At 68.8% G+C, this 26,632-nt stretch overlaps 2 protein-coding genes across 4 annotated transcripts; one reads left to right on the top strand and one right to left on the bottom strand.

The window, feature by feature from the left end:
• Nucleotides 1–453: 453 nt before the first annotated feature.
• Nucleotides 454–21,849, top strand: TRPM5 (transient receptor potential cation channel subfamily M member 5). Its single transcript, XM_066378247.1, has 26 exons — nt 454–533; nt 4,222–4,289; nt 4,587–4,713; nt 5,182–5,362; nt 6,703–6,869; nt 7,483–7,666; nt 8,841–8,905; nt 9,081–9,272; nt 9,609–9,711; nt 9,858–9,976; nt 10,392–10,736; nt 11,365–11,505; nt 11,600–11,723; nt 12,296–12,441; nt 12,906–13,018; nt 13,162–13,254; nt 13,403–13,661; nt 14,459–14,577; nt 14,726–14,858; nt 15,839–16,013; nt 18,824–18,977; nt 19,382–19,563; nt 19,850–19,982; nt 20,374–20,446; nt 20,942–20,999; nt 21,285–21,849. Exons 1-26 carry the CDS (start codon nt 504–506, stop codon nt 21,482–21,484), a joined length of 3,684 nt encoding a protein of 1,227 aa, XP_066234344.1. The 5' UTR covers nt 454–503; the 3' UTR covers nt 21,485–21,849.
• An 878-nt stretch (nt 21,850–22,727) lies between these two features.
• On the bottom strand, nt 22,728–25,901 carry TSSC4 (tumor suppressing subtransferable candidate 4). 3 transcript variants are annotated; one of them, XM_066378034.1, is made up of 3 exons: nt 25,772–25,901; nt 23,998–24,127; nt 22,728–23,883 (listed from the first exon to the last, which is right to left on the bottom strand). In XM_066378034.1, the coding sequence occupies exon 3, from the start codon at nt 23,860–23,862 to the stop codon at nt 22,909–22,911; it is 954 nt and encodes a 317-aa protein (XP_066234131.1). In that variant the 5' UTR covers nt 23,863–23,883; nt 23,998–24,127; nt 25,772–25,901; the 3' UTR covers nt 22,728–22,908. The 3 variants fall into 3 exon arrangements, with proteins under 3 accessions (XP_066234131.1, XP_066234212.1, XP_066234055.1); XM_066378115.1 differs by having other exon boundaries at nt 25,768–25,849; XM_066377958.1 differs by lacking the exon at nt 25,772–25,901 and adding an exon at nt 25,008–25,761.
• Between the last annotated feature and the right edge of the window lie 731 nt (nt 25,902–26,632).

The raw sequence follows: 26,632 nt of genomic DNA, 5'->3' as shown, positions 1-26,632 counted from the left end.
TGTCCTGTCCTGCGCCCAGATGAAGGGACAGCATTCATGCAATGCCCCTGGAGCCAGCCAGCCAGCCGCGCCCTGCCACCTTCCTGGGAGGACCCCACTCCCCGGGCGCCGACGCCCCATGGCTTTGCAGAACCCCAGGAGAGAGGGGGGCCGCCTCTCCAGGGGACCCTCTTCCGCACGCCCTTGTTGGGAGAGGTAAACTGAGGCTGCGTGGGAAACTAGGCGCGTCGGGGAGAGGCGCGGGCTGGACTCGGCGGCAGGCCCGCGAAGAGAACAGGGCAAGCGAGGTGCTCCAGGAGCCACCCCCACATTGGGGTCACCTGCCCGGCTTTGGCCAGAGCAGGCCTGTAGGCCCGGCTGTCGGGATTGGCGCCCCACCCCGTCGTTGGCCATGGCATTGGCTGCCGGGTGCCGGGCGTGGTGGGTGCAGGGGAGGAGCCAGCAGCCGGCTCGCTAGTGCCCTGCTCGGTGGGCAGCCCTCACCCCGCTCCTGGGCCAGCAGCATGTCCGGCTGTCAGGAAGAAAGCAGGCAGGTAGGTGCCCCTGCGGCCGGCTCCCAGCTGGGACAGGAGTGGGGGTGACCGTCCTGTCACCCAGCTGAGCGGGAAGGAAGGGCAGGGGGACCGGGAGGGGAGGGACGGCCCCATGGTCCTGGGTCCCGGATCCACACAGTCAGGAGAGGCAGGTGGGGGTTAGAGCCCGGGAATGTGGGGGTGGGTGGCTGGAAGTACCTGGGGCGATGCTGGGGGCCCCTCCTCGACCCCTCAGGGATTTGGATTCACAGTCAGCCCAGGGAGACCCCTGAGTTTATGCCGGGCTGGAGGGGCCACGGCCCCGACCGCTGGCCTGCTGAGCATGGGAGACAGTGGGTGCCTTCTCCCTGCCCCTCACGTAGGGGGGCTGGGCCCAGAGAGCCTGAGGGCCTGGGGTGGTCCCCCTGAGGGGCTCTGCCCACTCTGAGGCCCTTCCCCTGAGGGCCTGGGGTGGTCCCCCTGAGGGGCTCTGCCCACTCTGAGGCCCTTCCCCTGAGGGCCTGGGGTGGTCCCCTGAGGCGCTCTGCCCACTCTGAGGCCCTTCCCCTGAGGGCCTGGGCAAGGGGAGGCCTCTGCTCCTCCCCCGGGCACCTTCGCTGCTGGGGCTGACCACCTGCCCGTCTTTCCTCTCAGGACAGTGGGGTAGGGTTCTAGCCAGGGGCTCGTAAGACCCTCACTGCCCCACCCCCTCCAGGAACAGGGGGACAGGACACACCGGGCACCTGCTCATGCAAACGCTGCTTATTTGCATCCCCGCCCCAGCCGGGCCCATTTGCCTGGTATCTGCGCAGTCCCCGAGGTCCCCCTCGGCCCGCCCATCGCGTGTGAAGTGAGGGCCGGCGGCCGTGGTCCCAGGGAGAGCGGGGCTGGCCGTCCACACCCCTGCTCAAGACCAGCTGCCCCATCAGTGAGGGACGGCCTGGGAGGAGCCCCCCACGGCCCCCACCCCAGGCCGGGGCCGTCCCCACCGGCCTCCTCTCTGTGCAGGCCTGCCCGAGGCTCACGGGCATGAATGAGTATGTGGTGTTTGTCCAGGCCCCCAAACCCCCAACCCACACGTGCCCTGGGAGGCAGGGGGCCACAGAGAACCGTGCACGCCCCCTGCTGGAGGAACGGGTCCAGATGTGGCCAAAATGCCCCTACGGTGGCCAGGCAGCACAGGACAGGGCCCTCCCGGGGGGGCCTGAGGGCCACCCCTGTGGGCCCCGCTCTGCCTCACCTCCCAGCACGGAGCATGGCCCTCTCTGTGCTGCCTGGACTTTGGGGTTGAAGAGTATCCCCCAAGATTTGTCTGCTCACAACCTCAGGGCGTGGCCTGATTTGGAAAGAGGGTCTTTATCGATGTGGTTCGTTAAAACGAGGTCACAGGCCCTGGCTGGTTGGCTCAGCAGTACAGCGTCGGCCTGGTGTGTGGGGGACCTGGGTTCGATTCCTGGCCAGGGCACATAGGAGAAGCGCTCATTTGCTTCTCCACCTCCCCCTCCTTCCTCCCTGTCTCTCTCTTCCCCTCCCGCAGCCGAGGCTCCATTGGAGCAAAGATGGCCCGGGCGCTGGGGATGGCTCCTTGGCCTCTGCCCCAGGCGCTAGAGTGGCTCTGGTCGCGGCAGAGCGACACCCCGGAGGGGCAGAGCATCGCCCCCTGGTGGGCAGAGCGTTGCCCCTGGTGGGCGTGCCGGGTGGATCCCGGTTGGCACTTCAGAAAAATACAAAAAAATAAAATAAAATAAACGAGGTCACAGTAGGGTAGGGTGGGTCCTGACCCAATGACCGGTGTCCCTGCAAGAAGGGGGAGATCTGGACAGAGGGACACAGCGGGCAGAGCCGGGCATGAGCACCCCGGGCACCCCCCACACCCTGTGGAGCCTCCGGAGGCGGTGCAGCCCCGGGACAGCTGAATGCCCAGTCTGAGGGAGGGGCTTCGTCACAGCTGCCCCCGGACAGGGACACAGCTCCTGTCTCATCTCCCTCCTCCAACCCCAACACACAGTCCTTGTCCTGCAACATCAGCCTGTGTATTCAAACCAGGGCTGACCAGCTCGGAGAGGCCGTATTCAAATCCCCCCACCCTGCAGCCCAGGCGCCAGGTTCCCGCCCTGGGAGCTGGAAGCCGAGGATTTGCATAGCCCCGCCCCCACCATGCCCCCCACCCCCCCAGGGCTGGGCCCCAGGGCCTCGGTCCCCAAAGCCTCTGGAGCCAGTGCTGCTGGCGTGGGGTGCGGGGTGCGGGAAGTTGGGGGCAGGCTGCGTGGCCACACAGCCAGTGGGGTGCTGGGCTTGGCCCAGGGAGTTCCCAGCCCCCCCTGGCCCGCCCACCGCTCTGCGGCCCTCGGAGTGGACCTGGGAGAGCGTTCTGGCGTGGCCGTGACAAACGACCACCACGTGGGCCTCTTAAAATAACAAGAACTGGTTCTCTCCTGGTTCCGGAGCCGGGTGTCCCAGATCAAGGTGTCTCAGGGTCGCACTCCCTCGGGGGGCTCTTGGGGAGCCCCTTTCATGCCTTTGACAGCTTCTGGGGTCCCCCCACCCCACGTCCCTGGGCTCGTGGCCGACACCCTCCCCCTCTGCCTCCATGGCCACATGCCTCTCCCCTGTTTGCCTAAGGCCACCAGTCCCGGGCCTATCCTGATGACGTCATCTTGCAAAGAGCTTATTTCCACAAAAGGCTCCATTCACGGGGACCAGGACTCAGGACCCGGCCACACCTTCTTCAGAGACACAGCGGGGACACGAGTCCCTGTCCCGCCTGAAGGGGCCCTGCTCCCCCGCCGCCGTCCCCTCCTGGGCACACAGGTGGCCAGACCCAAGAATGGGAGCCACGGCAGGAAGGGTTTCTGGAAGGACCCATTCTCCTCTCACAGGGCTGTCCTGGCTGGGCACTGCCCCGGGCGCCTCCTGGCCCCAGGTGCCAGGCAGGGTGACAGGGACAGGCTGGGGAAACAGCTCAGTGGGAAGAGGGGTGCTGACACCCCCGGCTGGACTGGGTGACTATGGAGCAGCCAGGGGACCCGGCTCCACAGGTGGACCTCGCGAGGCAGCGCCTCTCGGGTCTCCCAGAACCCAGGACCCCACTGGGGACACCGTCACTCCTCACACGGGCACTGGTTTCCGGGGGAGGGGTGCAGGGGTGGACGCACTCCCTGCCGAGTTTGCAGAAGGAAGCCATTAGAGACGGGAGGTGGTGACACGGTGGCCCTGGCTGGAGGCAGGTGTGGGGAGACCCTGGGAAGCAGCTCCGAGAGGCACTGGCTGGTGGGCACCCAGCCCCTTGTCACACCGGCCAGTCCTGGGCCCCCGGCCCTCGAGATCTGCGCATGGCGAGGGCTACCGCACTGCCCCTCTGGGGGCTGCAGAGAGATAACGCGGGCCCAGCACTAGACGCGGAGACCAGGGTGGGGGGCCAGGGTGGGGCAGGCACTGGATGGGAAGAGCCTTCCCTCCCAGGCCTCCAGGACCCACCTGGGCAAGGAGGGGGTCCCTTCCTTCCCCACACGGTGTTCCCCAGGCCCCCCTCAGCCACCCCCAGCCCCCGGGGTCCCCTGCACCTGAGCATCAGCCTCATCTTCTCACCTGCCCACCCCTGTCCACCCAGGTCCACTCAGGGTCCCCATCGCTGTGCTGGGCCGAGGGGGTGTGGGCTGGGTGTCCAGGAGTCTAGGAGACCTTGGCTAAGTCTTCCGGGGGTTTCCAGGACGCCTCCTGCCAAAGCCCCCGCAGAAGTGGCGACAGGAGTGCCTGGTGCAAGGTGCCCGCCAAGAGGTGAGAAGTGGGACCAGGAGACGGCGGGCGGGTCAGGATGCATCCCCCATCCCCACCCGCTGACTGGGACTGGGGCGGGAGTTTCAGGGACAATGGGGACAGGGGACTTGGCTGTGATGGTGGGGCATCAGGCTGGGGGGAAGGCCCCGGGGGGCAGGGACGCCCCCTTGGTGAGTCCACCAGCCCTCTGCCAGCCTGTTGCCGGGGGAAAGGGGCTTCCCTGGTGAGGCAGCCCCCAGCCTCAGGCAAGCAGGGGAAGGGGGCAAGGCTCGCCTCTCATGTCCTCTGTCCCTGCAGGAAGGTCCCCAGGCAGGAGGCGGGGGGCGCCGGTCCTGGCAGCCTCAGGGATGTAGGAGGCAGGTGGGGGCTGGGCCTGTGCCGGGGCGAGATCGAATTCGGAGGGTCCGGGAAGAAACGGGCAAAGGTAAGCCCACCGCCGCAAACCCTGGTGACTGAGCACCAGGTGATCACCGGGACCCCCTGGGCCCCTGCTCCTCCCTGAAACCTGAGAATCCTGAGGCCCGCCCACCTCCCCAGGGCTGCTTTGGGGGCCCCTGCCCACCCCCCAGGGCTGCTGTCTGCAGGTGCCCACCCACCTCCCCAGGGCTGCTTTGGGGGCCCCTGCCCACCTCCCCAGGGCTGCTTTGGGGGCCCCTGCTCAGAGCCCTCATGTGAGCAGAATTCTGGAGCTGGCAGAGCCCGCCCTGCCCAGCGCCCTCCACGCGGTGCACTCAGGACCTGCCCCCTGCCCAGCCTCCCCTCTCAGAGCAGAAGCGAGGCCGCACTGGGGTGGAGACTGCCCAGGCCGTGAGGCAGGCCCAGACCCGACCCCCGCCCCGCATGCACAGTGCGCCCGCCCCGCCCCCTGAGCCGCTGGCCCTCCGCCCCGCAGTTCATCAAGGTGCCCAGCAGCCTGGCCCCCTCCGTGCTCTTCGACCTCCTGATAGCCGAGTGGCACCTGCCGGCCCCCAACCTGGTGGTGTCCCTGGTGGGCATGGAGAGGCCTTTCGCCATGAAGTCCTGGCTGCGGGACGTGCTGCGCAAGGGGTTGGTGAAGGCCGCGCAGAGCACGGGTGAGGCCCAGGGCGAGGTCAGCTCGGGGCACGGGGCACGGGGAGGGCCCCCCAGGTCCAGGGCGAGGTCAGCTCGGGGCACGGAGAGGGCCCCCCAGGTCCAGGGCGAGGTCAGCTCGGGGCACGGAGAGGGCCCCCCAGGTCCAGGGCGAGGTCTGCTCGGGGCACGGGGCACGGGGAGGGCCCCCCAGGTCCAGGGCGAGGTCAGCTCGGGGCACGGGGCACGGAGAGGGCCCCCCAGGTCCAGGGCGAGGTCTGCTCGGGGCACGGGGCATGGGGAGGGCCCCCCAGGTCCAGGGCGAGGTCAGCTCGGGGCACGGGGCATGGGGAGGGCCCCCCAGGTCCAGGGTCCCAGGCCGCCCCCCGGACCCTCGACCGTGGAGCAGCCAGACTGCTGACTCCGGAGCCCACCCCTCAGCGGTGGTCCCCACGGCCCCCTCCCTGCACACGGCCTCTCGTGGGCACAGCTCCTGGGGCTACAGCACAGGGACTCAGGGTCCCTCCCGCGGGCCCAGCGCCTCCGCCAGGAGGGTCCTGACCGTTCTGTGGGCCGAGGCCTGGCTCCTCCGCTTGAAGGGCCCACAGGCCTCAGCGAGATGCCTCGGGCGGGGTAGGGGCAGCAGTGTTCCACCACCACTGCCCACGGTGGATGCTCCCCTCTGGGGCGGGGTAGGGGCAGCAGTGTTCCACCACCACTGCCCACCGTGGATGCTCCCCTCTGGGGCGGGGTAGGGGCAGCAGTGTTCCACCACCACTGCCCACGGTGGATGCTCCCTTCTGGGGTGGGGTAGGGGCAGCAGTGTTCCACCACCACTGTCCACTGTGGATGCTCCCCTCTGGGGCGGGGTAGGGGCAGCAGTGTTCCACCACCACTGCCCACGGTGGATGCTCCCCTGTCCCGGGCGCACTCGGGCCGGCCAGTCGCCGGGGTTAGAATCACATCACTGAGCTCATCTTCAGACCACTCACTCTGCCTGCGGGAAACCCAGCACAGGAAGTGGGGTTTCTGAGGTCCGGTGCACAGCCCTGACCGTGTGGCAGAGAGAAATGGTCTGAGAGCCGGACGGGTTGGGGGCTGGGCCGGGTGGGAAAGCCTCCCTGGGCTCTGGCCCCGCACGGGCGGCCGGGCAGAGCCTGACCCGCTCTCCTGCGCTGTCCTGGGCCGGGCAGAGCCTGACCGGCTCTCCTGCGCTGTCCTGGGCCGGGCAGAGCCTGACCCACTCTCCTGCGCTGTCCTGGGCCGGGCAGGGTGGGGGCGGCTCCACAGACACCCTGCAGGTGGGAGGACTGGGCGCTGCCGGGCACAGTGAACAACCCCCCGCCCCCGCCTGGGCCTGCAGGCGCCTGGATCCTGACCAGCGCGCTCCGAGTGGGCCTCAGCCGGCACGTCGGGCAGGCGGTGCGTGACCACTCGCTGGCCAGCACGTCCACCAAGGCCCGCGTGGTGGCCGTCGGCATCGCCTCGCTGAGTCAGGTGCTGCACCATCAGCTTCTGGACGATGCCCAGGTGAGTGCCCGGCCCGGAGCCCCAAGGCCGTGGAGGAAGGTGAGCCCTGGGGGGCCAGGAGGGTGGCGCACGGCGGAGGCCCCCAGTGTGGTCTGGCGGGCTGACCGCACCTCACTGAGTGAACATTTCCCGAGTCCGTCTGCATGCCAGTCCACTGTGGACAGACTTCAGAGCCCTGCCCTCGGGGCTCACGGGCTGGGCAGAGCGAGGCCAGAGCTCTGAAGGGTGGACACTATGAGAGGCTGTGGGAGGACCAGCAGCCTGGGCAGCGCTGTGTCCAGCACGCGGCCAGCAGAGAGCAGCATGGCCCAGGGAAGGGTGTGGGCAGGGGGCTGCCTGGGCAACAAGGACCCACCCAGCCCAGGAGGGTGCCCAAATGCCTGCCTTGGCCACTGCCCCACAGGCCAGGGCGGCTCTGGGCGAGTGGTGTCTGTTTCCACTCCCGGGCCTGTCTAAGGTAGGACCAGAGGACGCCCCGAGCCCCTGCAGCCCTGCCTTCTTTCTGGGGGAACTCCTCGCCAGCAGCCCAGCCCTCTAGGGGGTGGGAACGGGGCTGAGGAGAAGCCTTGCCCCCTGGCCTCACTGTGGGCAACGGGGGGGGGGGGGTGCCCAGGAGCACAGCCCCGTCCACTACCCGACGGAGGACAGCGGCGGCCGGGGCCCACTCTGCACGCTGGACAGCAACCACTCCCACTTCATCCTGGTGGAGCCGGACGCCCCCGGGAAGGGGGACGGGCCCACGGAGCTGTGGCTGAGGCTGGAGAAATACATCTCCGAGCAGAGGACCGGCTATGGGGGTGAGGGCGCCCCGGGAGGCCCCCGGGGAGCACAGGGCAGGGGAGAGGGGAGCACAGCACGCGGGCAGGGCCGGAAGAACCACCGGATGTGTGTGGTGGGAGAGTGGGGGGCGGGAAGAATCCCAGGCGGAGCAGGCACCAAGCCTGCCTGAGCGTGGAGACCGAGGATGTATAAGGGGGTGGGGAGACAGGGGGCGTGGCTGGCGGAGTAACAGGGGGCGTGGCTGGCGGAGTAACCCTGTCAGGAAGCCTACACTTCCCAGAAGTGCCACGGAGGCAGCTCCGTGTCCGCTGGGCCTCGCCTGGCCGGGGTCTCCGGCGGGGGGCTGGGGGCTGGAGGCTTCAGGAAGGTAAATGAGATGTGCACATTGGACCAGGCCCGTTTCCTTCCACGGGCCACGGGGTGCGCTGCCACCAGGGGGCAGTGCCACCCAGTGAATGGGAGCCCCTGGGGGCGTTTGAGAACTGGGTTTTCTAAGAAATGCAGGTGGGTCGCTCACATGTACAAACAAGGTAGAGAACGGCTTACGGGTCCTCACGAGCAATATGAAACGTTCAACAACCGAGCACGCCTTACCGATGAATACACACCCACAGCTGTGTGTGCTCTAACCATCCCCACGCTGGCTGGCACAACGTCACGCCTTGGGGGTTAGGGAGGACCCTGCTCACGAGCTGAAGCTCCCCCACCCAGCAGACGGACCTGACGGGTCCAGGCATCTCTGGGGGGATGCTTCCCCCTCGGGAAGTCTCATTTCTGGCCCCTGTTTGGAGGAGAAACCATCCCAGGTCGTTCCTTGACCCCTTCCATCAGCGCAGGGAACAGCCGCTGAGCACCTGGAGTGTGGCCGGCGCAGCCAGGGGCCAAATATTTAACTGCAGACGTGTTACTTGCTGTTTTAACAGCCACAAAGTGGCCATGTTGGACACTGGTGTGGGGGGGGGGGTGCAAGAGGGGCGGGAAATTGGTGACCTTGTCCCCAGGTGACAGGGCCTCTGACATGTGGCCCCTGGCTGCAGCCTGGAGCCCACACTTCCCAGAAGTGCCTCTTGGTTTGGCATTTGATCGGAAAACGTGGCAGGTTGGTGGCCTGAGGCCTGGCCCCACCGGGTGGGTCCCAGGGTCCACCGCTCTCCCCAGTCTGGGAGGACCTCACCAGTGCTCTGTCCACAGGAACCGGCAGCATCGAGATTCCCGTCCTCTGTCTGCTGGTCAACGGGGAGCCCAGCACCCTGGAGGTACGGGGAGGGCGCGGGGGCCTGGCTGGCTGGAGCCCCCTGGCGGGCTGGCAGGGGCCTCTCGCATGGCCCTGCCCACTGGGACAGAGAGTAGAGGAAGGGGGATGGGGACACCCGGGGGCTCGGGAGGCCCAGGGAGCTGACTCGGGGCCCCGTCCCCGCCCTGCCGCCTCAGAGGGTCTCCCGGGCCGTGGAGCAGGCCGCCCCGTGGCTGATCCTGGCGGGCTCGGGGGGCATTGCCGACGTGCTGGCTGCCCTGGTGAACCAGCCGCACCTCCTGGTGCCTCAAGTGGCCGAGAAGCAGTTGAAAGAGAAGTTCCCCAGTGAGCACTTCTCCTGGGAGGACATTCTGCACTGGACAGAGCTGGTAGGAGCCCCCAGAGACCAGTCCGGAGGGTGGCCCTGCCCGCCCCCCCCTCCGCACCGTACCCCACACCGTACCCCACACCGTACCCCGCACCGTACCCCGCACCGTACCCCGCTCCTGGGCGGGGCTGGCCCTTGGGGAAGTTCTGTGCCCTGCTCCCATCCAGCTTCAGGCCCTTGTGGAGCAGGGGTCCCAGGAGCAAGCCCCCAGTTTGCAGTGGCTCTGCACCAGGCCAGTGGGTGTCGGGCACGCAGGGTGGCCGGCCAGCGCTCCTGGCTCGGGTCACACCGTGTGGCCGGCCGGGCCTCCACCAATACCTCTGTGCCTGCGTCGCAGCTGCAGAACATCAGCTCCCACCCGCACCTGCTCACGGTCCACGACTTCGAACAGGAGGGCTCTGAGGAGCTGGACACTGTCATCCTGAAAGCGCTGGTGAAAGGTGAGGGCCGCGTGCCACGCCCACGGGAGGCCTGGAGAGGGCGCTGGGCTCGCCCTCAGCCTGCCGGCCCCACCTGCCCCGCCCGCAGCCTGCCCGCCCCACCCGCCCCGCCCTCAGCCTGCCCGTCCCACCCGCCCCGCCCGCAGCCTGCAAGAGCCACAGCCAGGAGGCCCAGGACTACCTGGACGAGCTCAAGCTGGCAGTGGCCTGGGACCGCGTGGACATCGCCAAGAGCGAGCTCTTCAACGGGGACGTGGAGTGGAAGGTGGCCTGCCTGCCCTGGGGACCTCCCCAAGCTCCGGTTCTGGCCAGTGGAGGGCAGGAGCCCCTGTTGAGGGGGCCCTGGTGGCAGGCGGGGTCCAGAGGGTCACGGTCCGTTCTCTCCTGGGGTCACCGGGCACGGGGGAGTGGGGCAGGGCACATCCCAGGTTGCAGCTCACTCTTCAGAGCGCCCCCCGCCCTGCCCCACGGGATGCTTTGAACAACCCTCGGCTGTGGGCTCGCACCAAAGCCCAGGGGACCGTGACACCCTCGGCCGCCGCAGCCCCAAGCTCTGCCCGCAGAGGGACAGGCCGGGTGCCGGGGAGCGGGGTCCATGCCAAGGGGTCCCTTCTGCACCCGCTCCTCTCATTCACCCCGCACGCCCCCACCCCCTGCCCTGTGTCCCTGCGGCCACGCAGTCCTGTGACCTGGAGGAGGCAATGATGGACGCGCTGGTGAGCAACAAGCCGGAGTTCGTGCGTCTCTTCGTGGACCACGGCGCGGACGTGGCCGACTTCCTGACCTACGGGCGGCTGCAGCAGCTGTACCAGGCCGTGCCCCCCAAGAGCCTGCTCTTCACCCTGCTGCAGCGCAAGCTGGAGGAAGGCCGCCCTGCGCCCCACGCCCGGGGGCCGCCCACGGGGCCGCCCGCCTTCTCCCTGCACGAGGTGTCCCGTGTGCTCAAGGACTTCCTGCACGATGCCTGCCGTGGGCTCTACCAGGCGAGTTGGCCGGCCGGGGGACCGGGGGATGGGGGACAGGGGGCGGGGGGACGGGGGGGGGACAGGGGGCAGGGGGACGGGGGGGCGGGGGGGACGGGGGGGACGGGGGACAGGGGGCAGGGGGACAGGGGGCGGGGGGACGGGGGGGACGGGGGACAGGGGGCAGGGGGACGGGGGGACGGGGGGACGGGGGGGACGGGGGACAGGGGGCAGGGGGACAGGGGGACGGGGGACGGGGGGCGGGGGGACGGGGGGGACGGGGGACAGGGGGCAGGGGGACAGGGGGACGGGGGGCGGGGGGACAGGGGCACGGGGGGGACGGGGGACAGGGGGCAGGGGGACGGGGGGACGGGGGGACGGGGGGGACGGGGGACAGGGGGCAGGGGGACAGGGGGCAGGGGGACGGGGGGACGGGGGGACGGGGGGGACGGGGGACAGGGGGCAGGGGGACAGGGGGACAGGGGGCGGGGGGACAGGGGCACGGGGGGGACGGGGGACAGGGGGCAGGGGGACGGGGGGACGGGGGGACGGGGGGGACGGGGGACAGGGGGACGGGGGGACAGGGGGACAGGGGGCAGGGGGACGGGGGGACGGGGGACGGGGGGACGGGGGGCGGGGGGACAGGGAGTGGGCAGGCACCACGCCGGAGGCTGACGACCCTGTCCTCTAGGAGAAGGGGCCTGCCAGGCGGCTCTTCGGCCAGAGGTGGCCGCTGGACCTGAGCCAGAAGAGCGAGAACCCATGGCGGGACCTGTTCCTCTGGGCTGTGCTGCAGAACCGCCACGAGATGGCCACCTACTTCTGGGCCATGGTGAGCGGCGGCCACGCTGCCCTCAGCCCGGGCTTCCCCCGGGGTCCCCCGGGAGGGCGGGGTGGCGGGCTGGCCTCCTCAGACAGTCTCCTAGGGCCAGGAGGGCGTGGCCGCCGCTCTGGCCGCCTGCAAGATCCTCAGAGAGATGTCTCACCTGGAGACGGAGGCCGAGGTGGACCGCACCACGCGCAGGGCCACCTACGAGCAGCTGGCCCTGGGTGAGCCCCCGGCCTGGCCTCAGACCGACCCCGTGGTGCGGGTCCCGGGTGACCTCAGTGACCCTTCAGGGCCTATGGCCACCTCCCAATGGGAAGGTGGGCCTCCACGTCCCCACAGAGGGACAGATGGGCACACAGGAGTGACGGTGCAGCCCGACACCTGGGCATTTGGTGGGAGGGGGCCACTCAGGGCGACCATGAATCCCAAGATCCTGATGGGGGATAGAGGAGCCCCAGGTGGGCCCGGTGGGGATGGTCAGTCCCCACGGAGCACACAGGCCAGGTGGGAATGGTCAGTCTCCATGGAGCACACAGGCCCGGTGGGGATGGTCAGTCTCCACGGAGCACACAGGCAGGTGGGGATGGTCAGTCTCCATGGAGCACACAGGCCAGGTGGGAATGGTCAGTCTCCATGGAGCACACAGGCCCGGTGGGAATGGTCAGTCTCCGTGGAGCACACAGGCCCGGTGGGGATGCCCAGTGGGCGGAGAGGCCCATCCGGCAGGGGTCGGCCCGGAAAGCGGGGGGCTCCGGTGTCCGGTGTCCGGTGCCAGCGCTGGTCCCGCGGGCAGGCCTCTTCTCTGAGTGCTACAACAACAGCGAGGACCGCACCTTTGCCCTGCTGGTGCGCCGCAACCGCTCCTGGAGCAGGACCACCTGTCTGCACCTGGCCACCGAGGCCGACACCAAGGCCTTCTTTGCCCACGAGGGGGTGCAGGTGAGCAGCCAGCTCAGGGTGGACTGCGCGGTGTGGCGGGAGGACGGGAGACACCCGCGGACCCCTCCACGGTGAGGCGGCTGGACAGGAGACACCGCGGACCCCTCCACCGCCCCCAGTTCAGCTGCTGCCCCCCATTGCTCCCCACATCCCAGCCATGTGGGGTGGAGGGCGCAGGAAGTGGGGGTTCCTTTCCTGGGAGCTGCCGCCCGACTTCCTCCACTGGCCACGCTTCCGCACGGCCAGCCCATGGCCACCTCGGGTCTCAGCGGAAGCGCCACTTCCTCCGCTCGGCCTTCCCCGGACCCCGCAGCCTGGCCTCAGGCATGGAACACGCTCTCACTCCCCCCCCGCCCCCAGGATGGAGGCCCCAGGAGGCAGGACCGGGTGGGGATGGCAGGGCGTGGGGCACAGCACGGGCAGAGGTGTAGCGAGGGAAGGCCAGAGCCGTGCCTTTATTCCAGGCCTTCCTGACCAAGCTCTGGTGGGGGGACATGGCCTCGGGCACCCCCATCCTGTGGCTGCTGGCGACCTTCCTGTGCCCCGCCCTCCTCTGCACAAACCTCATCACCTTCAGGTCTGTCTGTCGCGGGGCCGCTGCGGCTGGGCTTGCTGGTCCTGCACCCCCGCACGCCTTCCCCGGGCACCGCACACGTCCTTGCTGGCTGGGCGCCTCTGGGCGTCCCTCCTGTGGGCCCTGAAGGTCCCCTGTGCTTGCAGCGAGAAGTCCCCGCTGAGGACAGGCCAGGAGGACCTGCAGGAGCTGGACAGCCTGGACACAGAGAAGAGCCTGCTCTGCAGCCCGGGCAGCGGGTCAGGGCCTGGCGGAGGGCGGAGAGGGCGGAGAGGGGTCCGGGGGGCAGCATCCGAAAGGCCGGGCTCCATAGGCAGAGCGGAGGCTCCTGGCGGGCGGCGCCCGGCCACGGCCTCACCGCTGGCTGTGGCCTCCTCTGTGGTGCAGGATGGAAGCGCCGGCCCAGGCCCCGAGGACTCAGGGCCGCCGCGGCCCCCGCGCGGCCTTCCTGCTCAGCCGCTGGCGCAAGTTCTGGGGTGCCCCCGTGACCGTGTTCCTGGGCAACGTGATCATGTACTTCGCGTTCCTCTTCCTGTTCACCTACGTCCTGCTGGTGGACTTCCAGCCACCTCCGCGGGGGCCGTCGGGGCCTGAGGTCACTCTCTACTTCTGGGTCTTCACCCTGGTGCTGGAGGAGATCCGGCAGGTCAGCGGGGGAGCCAGGTCCCTGTGGGCCCCCGCCCGGTCTGCAGTGGTGGGGGGGCGTCTGCAGCCAGTGGGGGCCCAGTGGGGGACCCCCGCCCGGTCTGCGGGGGGTGGGCGTCTGCAGCCAGTGGGGGCCCAGTGGGGGACCCCCGCCCGGTCTGCGGTGTGTGTGTGTGGGGGGTGTCTGCAGCCAGTGGGGGCGCCGGATCCCTGTGGACCCCCGCCCGGTCTGCGGGGGGCGGGGCGTCTGTAGCCGGTGGGGGCCCAGTGGGGGAGCCGGGTCCCTGTGGACCCCCACCCGGTCTGCGGGGGGTGGGCGTCTGCAGCCAGTGGGGGCCCAGTGGGGGAGCCGGATCCCTGTGGACCCCCGCCCGGTCTGCGGGGGGGGGGGGGGCGTCTGCAGCCAGTGGGGGCCCAGTGGGGGAGCCAGATCCCTGTGGACCCCCGCCCGGTCTGCGGGGGGGGGGGGGCGTCTGCAGCCAGTGGGGGCCCAGTGGGGGAGCCAGATCCCTGTGGACCCCCGCCCGGTCTGCGGGGGGTGGGGGGCGGTGGGGGCCCAGTGGGGGAGGCGGATCCCTGTGGACCCCCGCCCGGTCTGCGGGGGGTGGGGGGCGGTGGGGGCCCAGTGGGGGAGGCGGATCCCTGTGGACCCCCGCCCGGTCTGCGGGGGGTGGGGGGCGGTGGGGGCCCAGTGGGGGAGGCGGATCCCTGTGGACCCCCACCGGTCTGCGGGGGGGGGCGCGTCTGCAGCCGGTGGGGGCCCGGGCTGCCAGTGGACCCTCTCTGGCCCCCTGCCAGGGCTACTTCACAGACGAGGACACACACCTGATGAAGAAGTTCACGCTGTATGTGGAGGACAACTGGAACAAGTGCGACATGGTGGCCATCTCCCTGTTCATCGTCGGTGTCACCTGCAGGTCTGTGGGGCCCTGGAGGCAGCAGCTTCTGAACTGGGGGGCTGGAGGCCGGGGGGCAGGGAGTCCTGCCTTTGCCGACACCTGGGCGGCGTGCCCTGGGGGAGCCCCCCCCGCGCCAGCAGTCCTTTGCGGTCCGCCCCCCCCCCAGGATGCTGCCCGCGGTGTTTGAGGCTGGCCGCACGGTCCTCGCCATCGACTTCATGGTGTTCACGCTTCGCCTCATCCACATCTTCGCCATCCACAAGCAGCTGGGCCCCAAGATCATCATCGTGGAGCGCATGGTGGGCCCCCCGCTGACCTGGGCCCCGACCCTGGGTGGACAGTGGGCCCCCGCTGACCTGGGCCCCTCGATCCTGGGTGGACAGTGGGCCCTCACTGACCTGGGCCCCTCGATCCTGGGTGGACAGTGGGCCCTCACTGACCTGGGCCCCTCGATCCTGGGTGGACAGGGGGCCCCCCGCTGACCTGCGCCCCTCGATCCTGGGTGGACAGTGGGCCCCCCGCTGACCTGGGCCCCTTGATCCTGGGTGGACAGGGGGCCCCCCGCTGACCTGGGCCCCTCAATCCTGGGTGGACAGTGGGCCCCCCGCTGACCTGGGCCCCTCGATCCTGGGTGGATGGTGGCCTCTGCTGACCTGGGCCACTCGATCCTGGGTGGATAGTGGGCCTCCCGCTGACCTGGGCCCCTCAATCCTGGGTGGACAGTGGGCCCCCGCTGACCTGGGCAGGTGGTGGGGCCCCCACTGACCTGGGCCCCCGACCCTGGGTGTACAGTGGGCCCCGCTGACCTGGCCCCCGACCCTGGGTGGACAGTAGGCTTCCTGCTGACCTGGGCCCCTGACCTGGGCAGGTGGTGGGGCCCCCACTGACCTGGGCCCCTGACCCTGGGTGGAAAGTGGCCTCTGCTGACCTGGGCACGTGGTGGGGCCCCACTGACCTGGGCCCCTGACCCTGGGTGGATGGTGGCCCCACTGACCTGGGCCCCTGACCCTGGGTGGATGGTGGCCCCACTGACCTGGGCCCCTGACCCTGGGTGGATGGTGGCCCCACTGACCTGGGCCCCTGACCCTGGGTGGATGGTGGCCCCACTGACCTGGGCCCCTGACCCTGGGTGGATGGTGGCCCCACTGACCTGGGCCCCTGACCCTGGGTGGATGGTGGCCCCACTGACCTGGGCCCCTGACCCTGGGTGGATGGTGGCCTCACTGACCTGGGCCCCCTGGCCTGGGCTGTGCCTGCTCCTCCCCTGCCCCCACTCCAGATGAAGGACGTCTTCTTCTTCCTCTTCTTCCTGAGCGTGTGGCTCGTGGCCTATGGCGTGGCCACACAGGCGCTGCTGCACCCGCACGACGGCCGCCTGGAGTGGGTGTTCCGCCGTGTGCTCTACCGGCCCTACTTACAGATCTTCGGGCAGATCCCGCTGGACGAGATCGACGGTCAGCACCGGCCGGGGGGTGGGGTGTGCCTCGGGGCCAGGCTCCAGTGGGACCCACCTGGGTACGGTCAGCACCGGCCGGGGGGTGGGGTGTGCCTCGGGGCCAGACTCCAGTGGGACCCACCTGGGTACAGTCAGCACCGGCCGGGGGGTGGGGTGTGCCTCGGGGCCAGGCTCCAGTGGGACCCACCTGGGTACGGTCAGCACCGGCCGGGGGGTGGGGTGTGCCTCGGGGCCAGACTCCAGTGGGACGCACCTGGGTACGGTCAGCACCGGCCGGGGGGTGGGGTGTGCCTCGGGGCCAGACTCCAGTGGGACCCACCTGGGTATAGACGCACAGAGTCCAGTTTACCTAGGTTCCTTCTGTAATACACCCCGGACGTGTGGTCCTTGAGCCCCTAGCCTGGAAGTCCCTGAGGTCAGCCCCTAGAGCCCTCACACCGCACAGGGCCAGGCCTCAGGGCCCCTGACCTCAGGCCTGGGGCCGCGCCCTGTGATAGGAGGAGGCCTTGAGGTGGCAAGGGCTGGTCACCTGCCGGGGGGCTGCCTTGCCCTGGGTGGTCTGTGGTCTGTGCCAGACGGGGGATGGGCAGGGGTCGTGCATGCAGTGGGGGGCCATCCACTCCACCCTGACCATCGCCTGGCATCTGGGCCCCTCTGGCTGACCCCACGCCCCGGACCTCTGCCCTCCTGCCTGACCTGCTGGGCAGTGAGTCTCCCTGTCACCTACCTGCTGGACAGGCCTCTGCTGCCAGGGTGTGCCTCACTCACTGTCGGCTGTGTGGCCTGTCTGAGGACACGGTGTCTCCGCACCAGCCCCTGTGCAGGATTGGGGGGCTGGGGGAGGCTTCGAGAATTTCCCACAGTAGGTACAGTGTTGGGGGACAGAGCTGCTGCCTGGTTGAGGGCTGCCGGAGAGCCCTGGGCTGGGGAACGGGGACACCAGTCCAGGCCCCTGGGACGGCTGGGGTCTGTGAGGGGCGGGGACTGGCCTCCTGGAGGAAGGTGGGCCAGCTGCCCCTGTCAGGGGCCCAGGGCACCAGCCCCTCCGGACACTCCTGGGCCACAGGCAGTCACAGGCACGCTGGGTCACTGAGCCCTGACCCTGACCTTCGTAGCTAATGAGGCAAAAACTCACAGTAAACATTTGCCAACGGGGTGACGCGTGATTGAGGCACACGGACCGGCGGGAAAGGGGCTGCGCCGTCATGGAAATGGCCTCTGGCGGGGGTGTCCCGAGAGGCCCGTGCCCTCAGGCTGTCTTCTCTGCCCCCCACCGCCCACTGCACCCGCTCCGAGTCTGCCTACCCACGGCACTCATTTTCCGGACCATTAGTTACCCAGCCCCTGCTGCCATCATCATGCGGCCCCCGCCAGGGACGGCGCCGTGAGCCTCGGGCAGGAGCAGGATGAGGGGGTGCTTTCAGTGCGGGAGCGGGGCACCCCAGCCCCAGTGACCAGACCAGCCAGGCTGGTGTGGGGCCCCCCGGGGAGGGCAGAGGGCGTGCACACTCCCCGAGGGGTCCAAGCCCTCAGACAGGCCTGAGCTGCCCGGTGGCCGGGCAGAGAGAGCCCTGCAGGGGAGACTCTGTGGCCAGTCGGGCCAGGGTCGGCACCCTGAGGTTGGTGAGCCCGCAGGTGCGGGGCCGAGAGCAACTCACTCCCACACGGGCAGAGAGGGAAACGGGCTCGGGCAGCCCGCCGGCTGGCACCTCCCCGGGCCGAGGCAGCCTCTGTGCCCTCCCTGTGCCCAGCTGAAGGGAGGAAGGGAGTCCCAGGGACTTTCATTCCTGGCCCGGCCTGGTGGCGCCGTGGTGAGTCCCCGGGAAGCTTGGGGTCTTGTTCCCTGTTCACTGCAGAGCCGCTTTTATCGGGCAGGCCGGGCCCACCTCCCGGGGGCCTGGGGGAGAACAGGGGGTCGCCGTGTGCCCGCCCACCCACCCCTCATTACTCAGGAGAGAGGAGAGGGGGTGCGCCAGTGAGGGAGTCGGGGACACATGGAAACAGTCCCTGCCGCCCGGCGAGTGTGCACAGTAGGGCCGGGCACACTCGGGGACACAGACCTCTGCAACACCCAGACCGTCACAGTGTGAGGAAGTCTATTGTGCACATGCCTGTATACATGTTCTATTGTGCACACACCTGTATACACCCCGTAAAGACGTTCTGAGCGCCCAAAACCACCATGGGCCTCCTCCCCCTCACCCCCTGGACTGTCCTGTGGGCTAGGCTGGGCTGGGGCCCCAGGGATAGCCCTTGGAGGAGCTGGCTGAGGAGGGACCGGGGCTCCAGTCCTCAGGGGGGCCCCCCGCCCAAGGCGGGGGCTCGGCCTGCTCCCCCACGCGCTCCCTGGGACAGGGTCTGTGTCGTGAGAACCCTGAGAAGGCCCGCAGCAGATGCTGTTGCCCCCTGCCTGGACCAGCTCCACCGGGGAGCTTGGGGCAGAGCCTGGGGAGGGGATGGGGTGGGGTAGGGTGGGGTGAGAGGGCAGCAGAAACCTGGGGCCTTGGTCACCCCGTCCCTCAGGCCTTAGTCTGCCTCCAGAGCCCGTGGCCCTGGCCGTGACTGACCTGCCGGAGGAGGGGACGTGGGGCTGGTGCTGACCGTCCATCCGCTTTGCAGGGGACTGGGGTGGCCCGTGACGGGGACTTTGGGTACTGACGCCAGGTCGTACCCTGAAAGCCAGGCTAGCTGGTCACCTAGCCAGTGCTCTCCATGCCCAGTTGGCCGTCGCCCCCTGAGGGCGTCTGCCCGGGGCTGCCCCATGGGTGGGTGCCCTCACAGGGCCCCATGGGGCTGCCCGCCTTGCAGAAGCCCGCGTGAACTGCTCCGTGCACCCGCTGCTGCTGGAGGGCTCGCCCTCCTGCCCCAACCTCTATGCCAACTGGCTGGTCATCCTCCTGCTGGTCACCTTCCTGCTGGTCACCAACGTGCTGCTCATGAACCTGCTGATCGCCATGTTCAGGTGCTCCCCCCCCACACAGTCCTGGGCAGTCCCGGTGGCCTTGGTCCCGGCCATCGCTCCCCCTGCTCCCCACGGGCTCGAGCAGGGAGAGCCCTGGCTGTGAGGTGGCCCCCACACTAGCTCCTATTCTGGGGGGCGGGGGCGCTGCAGTGCAGACGGGTGGGGGGAGGTACGGCGTGCGGTGGAGTGGAAGCGTCCCAGTCCTGGCCCCATGAGCTGCCGCGCCTGGCACCGCTTCTGGGACTGAAGGCCTGGCGGTGCGGCCAGCGCCTGGGCTCGTCCAGCACAGAGCGGGCCGTGAAGACCCCCAGAGGGGCAGGCCCCGCTCTAAGACACAAAGCCAAGCCTGGGACGGAGGGCACGGGGTGGGCGGGCCCGTGTCTGAGGGGCTGCGCGGTCCGCAGCTACACGTTCCAGGTGGTGCAGGGCAACGCGGACACGTTCTGGAGGTTCCAGCGCTATCACCTCATCGTGGAGTACCAGGAGCGCCCCGCCCTGGCCCCGCCCTTCATCCTGCTCAGCCACCTCAGCCTGGTGCTCCAGAGGGTCTTCCAGAAGGAGGCCAGGCAGAAGCGGGCGCGCCTCGGTGAGGCCCTGGGGCTGGGAGGCAGGGGCCTGGGCACCCCGCCCTCCTCAGCCCCCCGGGCAGCGGGCACAGGCTGAGCCTGGAGGTCCCTGCAGCTGGGGTCCCCGCTGCCCCTCGACCTTGTGTCCTGGGCTCTGGGCAGCGGGCACGGCTGCATGGACGTGGATGGGAGCCTGCGGGTGGGCATCACTGGAGTAGGCATCACTGGAGTGGGCTCCCTGCCCTCCCCCCACCCCCCGAGCCCACCTGGCTCTAGCCGAGCCTGCGGCTGCCCCGGCCTCCCCAGAGAGAGACCTGCCGGAGCCCCTGGACCAGAAGATGGTCACCTGGGAGGCGGTGCAGAAGGAGAGCTACCTGAGCAAGCTGGAGAAGAGGAAGAGGGACAGCCAGGAGGAGGTGCTGCGGAGAACGGCCCACAGGTGTGTCATCGCTGCTGGGCGCCCCCGGCCCTAACACTGGGTGCGGCCCCCTGCTGCTGCGCTCAGGATGAGCCGGGGAAACTGAGGCCCTCCTGACCCTGAGCCGGGCTCTGCTGGGGCCTTGCCTGCCCTGCATTAGAACCCCGGCCTTCCCCCGTCTCCCCAGGCGACCCCAGGACGGTGCACCCCAGCCCCCGCCGTGCCGGCAGGGAGGGTGCAGAAGCACTGTGCACCCAGGTCAGGGGCGAGGGGAAGGGCCAGGGCACCCCGGATTCAGGCACCCAGAAAGGCCTGTGACTGCAAGCCCACCCAAAGGGCCTGGGCGACAGGGTGAGGGAGGACAGGGGTCCTGCGGCCAAGGGCGGCCTGCTGACCCCCTGCTCTGCCACAGGGTGGACGTCACAGCCAAGCACCTCGGGGGCCTGAGAGAGCAGGAGAAGCGCATCCGGGCCCTGGAGTCCCAGGTGGGCCGCACACGGACACGGGGTCGCCGGCACCCTGGCGGGGCTGAGCATGCAGGGTGGGGGGCCTGGAGACTTGAGAGGCGGGGTGCACACGGACACGGGGCTGCCGGCACCCTGGCGGGGCTGAGCATGCAGGGTGGGGGGCCTGGAGACTTGAGAGGCGGGGTGCACACGGACACGGGGCTGCCGGCACCCTGACTGGGCCCAGCATGCAGGGTGGGGGGCCTGGAGACTTGAGAGGTGGGGTGCACACGGACACGGGGCTGCCGGCACCCTGGCTGGGCTCAGCACGCAGGGTGGGGGGCCCTCCCTAGCGGGGTCCTTCACAAGCCCCCACACTGCCTACACAGACACAGAACTTCACCTTCCTTCGAGTGAGCCAGAGGGAGGGACCCCCCATGGCGGGAGGTAGCCGGGGAGGGCGCATGCGCCCTGCTGTCCAGAGAGCTCTGGGGCCTTGGCCTGGAGCTTCCCTGGACATCTTCCCTCTGGCAGGTCAGCTACTGCACGGTGCTCCTGTCCTCCATGGCCAACAGGCTGGCCCCGGGCAGCAGTAAGTGTGTGTCTGGGGAAGGCTGTGCTGTCATCTGCCTTCCCCTGCCCTGGGTGGGGACCTGCCCAGGCCTCTGATGGCCCTTGGCTGGTCAGTCTTCAAGGTGGAGCAGATGCCGTCTCACCAAGCAGACTGACCCAGCCAGGCACCAACGTGCCCTTGTGGACCCCCAAGGCTCTGCCCCAGCCCCTCCTCTTAGGGCTGCCTTCCCAGCCCTGCTCACCTCTGGGTGGTCACCGCGCCCTCTGCCCGGCCTGCCTCACTGGGCTCCCTGAAGCCCAGCAGCCTTCCTTCCCCAACAGACTCCTGGAACTTCGGCATCGGGAACCGGCAGACCTCTGCTGAGCACGGAGGGGGCCCGGGAACCAGGGAGCACCCAGAGGCTGGCCCACTGCCCCTGGACACCTGAGCCACGTGGACTGTCAGCACAAGGGGCCCATCGTTCCCCCTCGGTCTGGCCCTCCGGCCCAGATCACGGCAGATGAGGCCGTGACCCTTAGCTACTTTACCCCAGGTCCTGTGAGCACACCACTCCCCACCCCAACCCCACCATCATGGCCTTGTCCATGTCCTGCTTGGCACCTTCGGAGGCCTCGTCTTGGCCGGGGAACTCAGTGATGAGGTGCAGGCCTTCTCCCCATGGACAGAGCCTCTGGGAAGTGACCAGCCTGCGCTAGGACAGCATTTGAGTAACTGTCCATGCCCAGTGGGTGGGCAGCAGTCTCGGGGCCCACAGCTATCTCCTATCCAGCCTGTCCTGTCTGCTAAGACACTCGTGTTTCCAACGTGTTAGTGGTTAGAATTACTGCCCTTTAAGACCTAGACCCCTAGAAAAATAAAAATATTTTAAAAGGCCTGAGCCCAAGCGCTCCCTCTGCGTGTTGGTTCCCACTCCCAACAACTCACACGTGAGTGCTGGACCCTGTCCAGCCCAGGCAGCAGCCCCACGCCCCTGCCAGCCGCTCTGCCTTAGGTGGACCCGGGAGAACAGGCCCACACCCGGGCTGAGGCCTTGCGGATCACAATGGAACCCTGGGAGGCTGGGAGACATTCAGGTCACCAAGTCATAAGCCACGTGCAATGGGAGTGGGTTTACCCACCCTGTGGGGTTGGGGTCCCAGCTCCTACACTTTCCAAGGTCGGCGAGGGTGGCCAGGCCAGTCCCTCCTTCCCTTGGGAGCCTGGAGCCCCAGGGTGGGCAACACTGCAGCTGGCCGACCCCTCCCCAAGGCCTGCTGCCTGTCTCAGGAGAGCAGTGGCCAAGGGGACTGTCCTCACTCCCCTGCTGCTGGGCCCCCTGCACAAACCCTGTCGTCCCGGTGAGGGGCCCCAGGACACCTGTCATCTGCACACATGGCCTGGGTGGGACACATCCGAGGAGCAGGTGTGGCCAGGTAGGGGAGGGCCCCTACCCCCACCCCAGCCTCCTTGGACCAAGTTCATCAACCACCCTTGCCCCCTCAGCCTGTGGTCTGCGGGCTTCTGGGCAGAGGCTGATGCCCCAGGCCTTCTCCACGTCCTGCTCTGGACTGAGAGGGTCACCTCAGTCCCTTTAAAGAAGATCTGCCGCTGACGACTGGAGCCGGCGACTTAAAAACTCTCCGAGCCCATTACTCCCGAGTCAGGAGGCTCAAGTGTGGGAACGGGGCGACTGGGTGGGCCAGAGAGCAAAGGGGGTGCAGCCACACTGGTCCTGGGGGGCGAGGATCAACACAAAGACACCGAGCCTGAGAAATACCCAGCCTTTACTGCTCCCCTGTAGCGCCCAGCGGGTCAGGCCTTCCATTGTCCCTCTGGCAAAGAGCTCCAAACACCACTGCCAGCCAGAGCCAACAGCACCACCTACAGGCAGCCCACTGGCTCCCTGCCCAGGGGACGGGGCTCCTCAGGTCCAGGGCAGGCTCTGCTCTCAGCCCTCAGGCCCTGGGGCCTCCGGGCCACAGCTCTTGCTCCGGAAGTGGTCTCTGCTCCGCTTCCTGCTGCCATGGAAGCCAACCGTCTCCACCACCGGCTCACTGTGGGGGTCCCCCTCGGGCACGCCCACCTCCTGCAGGCCCCCTCGTGGGCCCCCACACTCCTCGGCGTCGGGGCTCCCGGGCCTGGCCAGGTGGGCCAGCAACACGGAGCCCTCGGCCCCGCCCGGCTCCCCCGCCTTCCTCAGGACCCTCTTCCTCTCGGGTCTGGCCTCCGCAGCTCGGGCCGGCTTGCTGAAGACGACTCTCCCCTCCCCGCAGCTGGAGGGGTCCTGGTTGAAGGAGGGCACGTAGTCGCTGGGCGCAGCCAGGCTCCGGGAGCCCAGGAAGGCCAGGGCGGCGGCCTGATTGCTCTGCTCGCTGGCCTCCGCCACGTCCTCCAGGCTGTACTTGGTCCAGCGCTCGGGGTGGGCCACATAGTCGGGAACAGGGGGCACCCTCGGGGGGACAAGCCTCTGGCTGGCTCTGCCCGGGAACTCTGCTGGAGGCTGGCTCGAGGGGGCCCGGGGCCGCTTGAAGCCCCCGCCGTCACCTACACTAGTCTGGCCGGCCGCGGGGGGAGCCGGCCGGGCCGCCCCCTCCAGGCAGTCGAAGATGCTCTGACTGCGCAGGGAGAAGCTGCTGCTGGTGCCTCGCAGGTGGAAAGGCTGCACCGCAGCTGTGGGGGGGCTCCTGGGCGGCGGGGGCGGCTCGTCCGGGCCAGAGTCCCCCTGCTCCTCCCCCCCGGGCGGCCCCTCTGGGGACAGAGCCTCCAGCTCAGCACTGCCAGGCAGACTCAGGTCGGAGTCCGAGTCGCTGAGGGAGACGGTGTCGGAAGGCAGGGCGTCATACTCCGTCCCCTGCTCGACCTCCAAGCCGGGAGGGGGCTCGCCAGCTCCTGCCCCAGCCATGTATCCCGGGACCACGCACACCTAGACCAGAACAGCCGTGAAGTTTGTGTCTGAGGACAGCCTGCAGTTCAGAGACCCTGCCCCCGGGGTCCCCGCCCACCCACCCCCATCCCCGAAGCAAAGCCCGTCCCTCACCTGGCTGTGTGCCACGTGCCAGTGCTGAGACCGGGAGCTGGTGAGCTGAGGGCTGGCAGAGGTGGCAAAGCCTGGGCTGTGGTCTAGGCCCAGAAGCCCCTGGCAGGACTGGTCAGCTGCTCCACTGTAGCTGAGAGGGAGGGAGAGAGAGGGAGGGACAGCGACCATCAGCGCAGACACCAAACATTGAGAAGTGGTGCCACCACCCAGGGAATGGCACAGACCAGGGATGCGGTCCTCTGACACGTCACCCCGCTCCGTCCCGACAACCCTCCCACGCTAAGTCTAAGCCAGACACCGAGGCCCCTGCCGGTGGTGGTGGTGGTGGGGCTTTGGTAGCAAGCAGCCAAAGGAGGCTGAGCCCAGAGCCAAGAGCAGCGTCCGCAGCCCTCCGCTCACTTTCGACTGGGGGCGACCGTTTACAGCAGGGGTCCCCAAACTACAGCCCACAGGCCACATGCGGGCCCCTGAGGCCATTTATCCGGCCCCCACCGCACTTCCGGAAGGGGCACCTCTTTCATTGGTGGTCAGTGACAGGAGCACATTGACCATCTCATTAGCCAAAAGCAGGCCCATAGTTCCCATTGAAATACTGGTCAGTTTGTTGATTTAAATTTACTTGTTCTTGTATTTTAAATATTGTATTTGTTCCTGTTTTTTGTTTTTACTTTAAAATAAGATATGTGCAGTGTGCATAGGGATTTGTTCATAGTTTTCTTTCTAGTCCGGCCCTCCAACGGTCTGAGGGACAGTGAACTGGCCCCCTGTGTAAAAAGTTTGCGGACCCCTGATTTACAGGGTGCTTGGCTGGTGCGTGGCACACAGCCCGGGCTCCACCTGCCTGGCCTGTGGGAAGGTTGTTCCTGTTTGCTGGGAGGTGCCCTGAGAACTCCGGAGGGGTCCGCAGCCAAGCCCTGGGCATCTGAGGGCTAAGTCCTCCGGGAACAGGGGGTGTCAGCACCTCACTGGGCAGCCAGGTCCCTGCACACGCGCCCGCGCGCGCACCCCACCTTCCCAGCAGAGCACGGAGGAGCTGCTGCCCGGTGTCCAGTGGCCCAGTGTGGCCGGGCACCTGCAGCCGTATCTCCAGGCCCAGCCCCCTTGGCCGCCCAGGATGACCCATGGCTGGTGTGCCCTCCTCGCCCCCAGCCCAGGGGGACCCCGGGGGTGACTCTAAGTGTCCTGCACGAGCCAAACACAGGCGAGACACCCCCCCCCCACGAATGAACACCTCCAGGGGACAAGGGGGGCACCCCGCGCTTCTGCTGGAGCGGAATCTGCCCGTCACACAGTATTGCAGGCCAGGCTGGGGACCCGGGCTGACCCCTGCCTCCCAGTCCGCACTGCGGGCCCCCGCCAAGGAGAAGGAGGCTGCTGAGGGGGCCGTTCCGGGGGCCCCGGGGATGGAGCCCCGGGAGAGGGGGTCGGGAAGTCCGCGTCTCGGAGCTCTCCGTGAACTTGGTGAGCTCAGAGGAATGCAGAACTGCCGCGCCCAGGCCGGGGACGGGGGGGTCCGGACAGGCCAGACGCCTGCGAGCGGGACGGGAGCCCCCGACTTCCTTCCACCTCGCTCCCCTCTTGGAATCAGAGCCTGTCCCCATCGGGGCCTGGGTCTCGGGGACCATGGGCCGGGCCTCACGGGACTCGCGGTCCTAAGGACCAGGCCTCGAGGCGCGGGGGACACAGAGCACGTCGCGGAAGTAGGCTGCGCACGGAGAGGCCTCCGGGAGGCCCAACCGGCCGGCGCCGCCGTGTTTCCACATCACAAACTTACTGGATTACTGCGGCCCCGCCGTCGCCATCTTGCGTCGCGCTCGGCCTTCTGGGAAACCGAGTCCTTCGCCGGCCAAACGACGTCGGCTGCCGCGCATAAAGAACTACATCTCCCACAAGGCACTGGGACGCTTCTCTCGAGGCCTGTCGGGATGTGTAACTCTTGCGCATGCGCCTCCTTCCTAGCCTCCCGTCCCCGGAAATGGCGCCGCTCTTTCGCGAGAACAGGCCCGGAATTGACTAAGGGGGCGTGGAGGGGCGGAGGCAGGACTGCGCGAGGTCTAACGGTCGGTCAACGCCGCATCCCCGAGGTCCCCAGCGCCCCCTACTGGAAGCCGTGAGGGCAGCGGCCCCTCAGGCCGGAAGTGCGTATTGCGCGCGGCGGACGCCGTTCGCAGCACTTCCGGCCGGAAGTGACCGCCCGCGCCCCTTGTGGGTCTTGGGAGTGGGACGGGCTTTGGATTGACCGCTGGTCTGAGCCCGCAAGGCCGTAGCCGAGGGTACCGCGGAGTGGGATTGGCGGCCGGGTCTCGTGGGCGGATTACTGCCGCCCGTAATCAGAGGATAGTTCTTGGCCCCCCCTGCGCCCTCCGCGCTGGGCAGCTTCATGCCCCACAAAGTCCAGGTGCCTCGGCCCCTGCCTGCTGGACGGCCAGACCTCGCACCCAGACCTCGGTCCCTGTCCCAGGGCTGCCGTCCTGGCGTGCACTGGGAATCCAGGGTTCAGGCCTTTTCTTCCCTGCAACCACCGGACACCTCATTCCTAAGGGCCCCCAACCCAGTGCCCTTCACCTGGCGTGCCGCCCAGTCCAAACCAAGCCCTAATTCTGCAGTGTCAACATTGCAGGATGTCCCAGGGCCT

Source organism: Saccopteryx leptura, chromosome 1 (assembly GCF_036850995.1).
Source record: "Saccopteryx leptura isolate mSacLep1 chromosome 1, mSacLep1_pri_phased_curated, whole genome shotgun sequence".
In the NCBI taxonomy this organism is placed as follows: domain Eukaryota; kingdom Metazoa; phylum Chordata; class Mammalia; order Chiroptera; family Emballonuridae; genus Saccopteryx; species Saccopteryx leptura.
This window is presented reverse-complemented; position numbering and strand designations above follow the sequence as displayed.

Excerpts from the sequence above, each read along its gene's own strand:
- TRPM5 (XM_066378247.1), top strand. The coding sequence starts at position 504 with ATGTCCGGCTGTCAGGAAGAAAGCAGGCAG. Across the intron at positions 11,506-11,599 it reads CCACCTACTTCTGGGCCATG|GGCCAGGAGGGCGTGGCCGC; the intron begins GTGAGCGGCGGC and ends ACAGTCTCCTAG. Across the intron at positions 14,578-14,725 it reads ATCGTCGGTGTCACCTGCAG|GATGCTGCCCGCGGTGTTTG; the intron begins GTCTGTGGGGCC and ends CCCCCCCCCCAG.
- TSSC4 (XM_066377958.1), bottom strand. The coding sequence starts at position 25,120 with ATGGGTCATCCTGGGCGGCCAAGGGGGCTGGGCCTGGAGATACGGCTG. Across the intron at positions 24,128-25,007 it reads CTCCGTGCTCTGCTGGGAAG|CTACAGTGGAGCAGCTGACC; the intron begins GTGGGGTGCGCG and ends CCTCCCTCTCAG. Across the intron at positions 23,884-23,997 it reads GGCACGTGGCACACAGCCAG|GTGTGCGTGGTCCCGGGATA; the intron begins GTGAGGGACGGG and ends GTTCTGGTCTAG.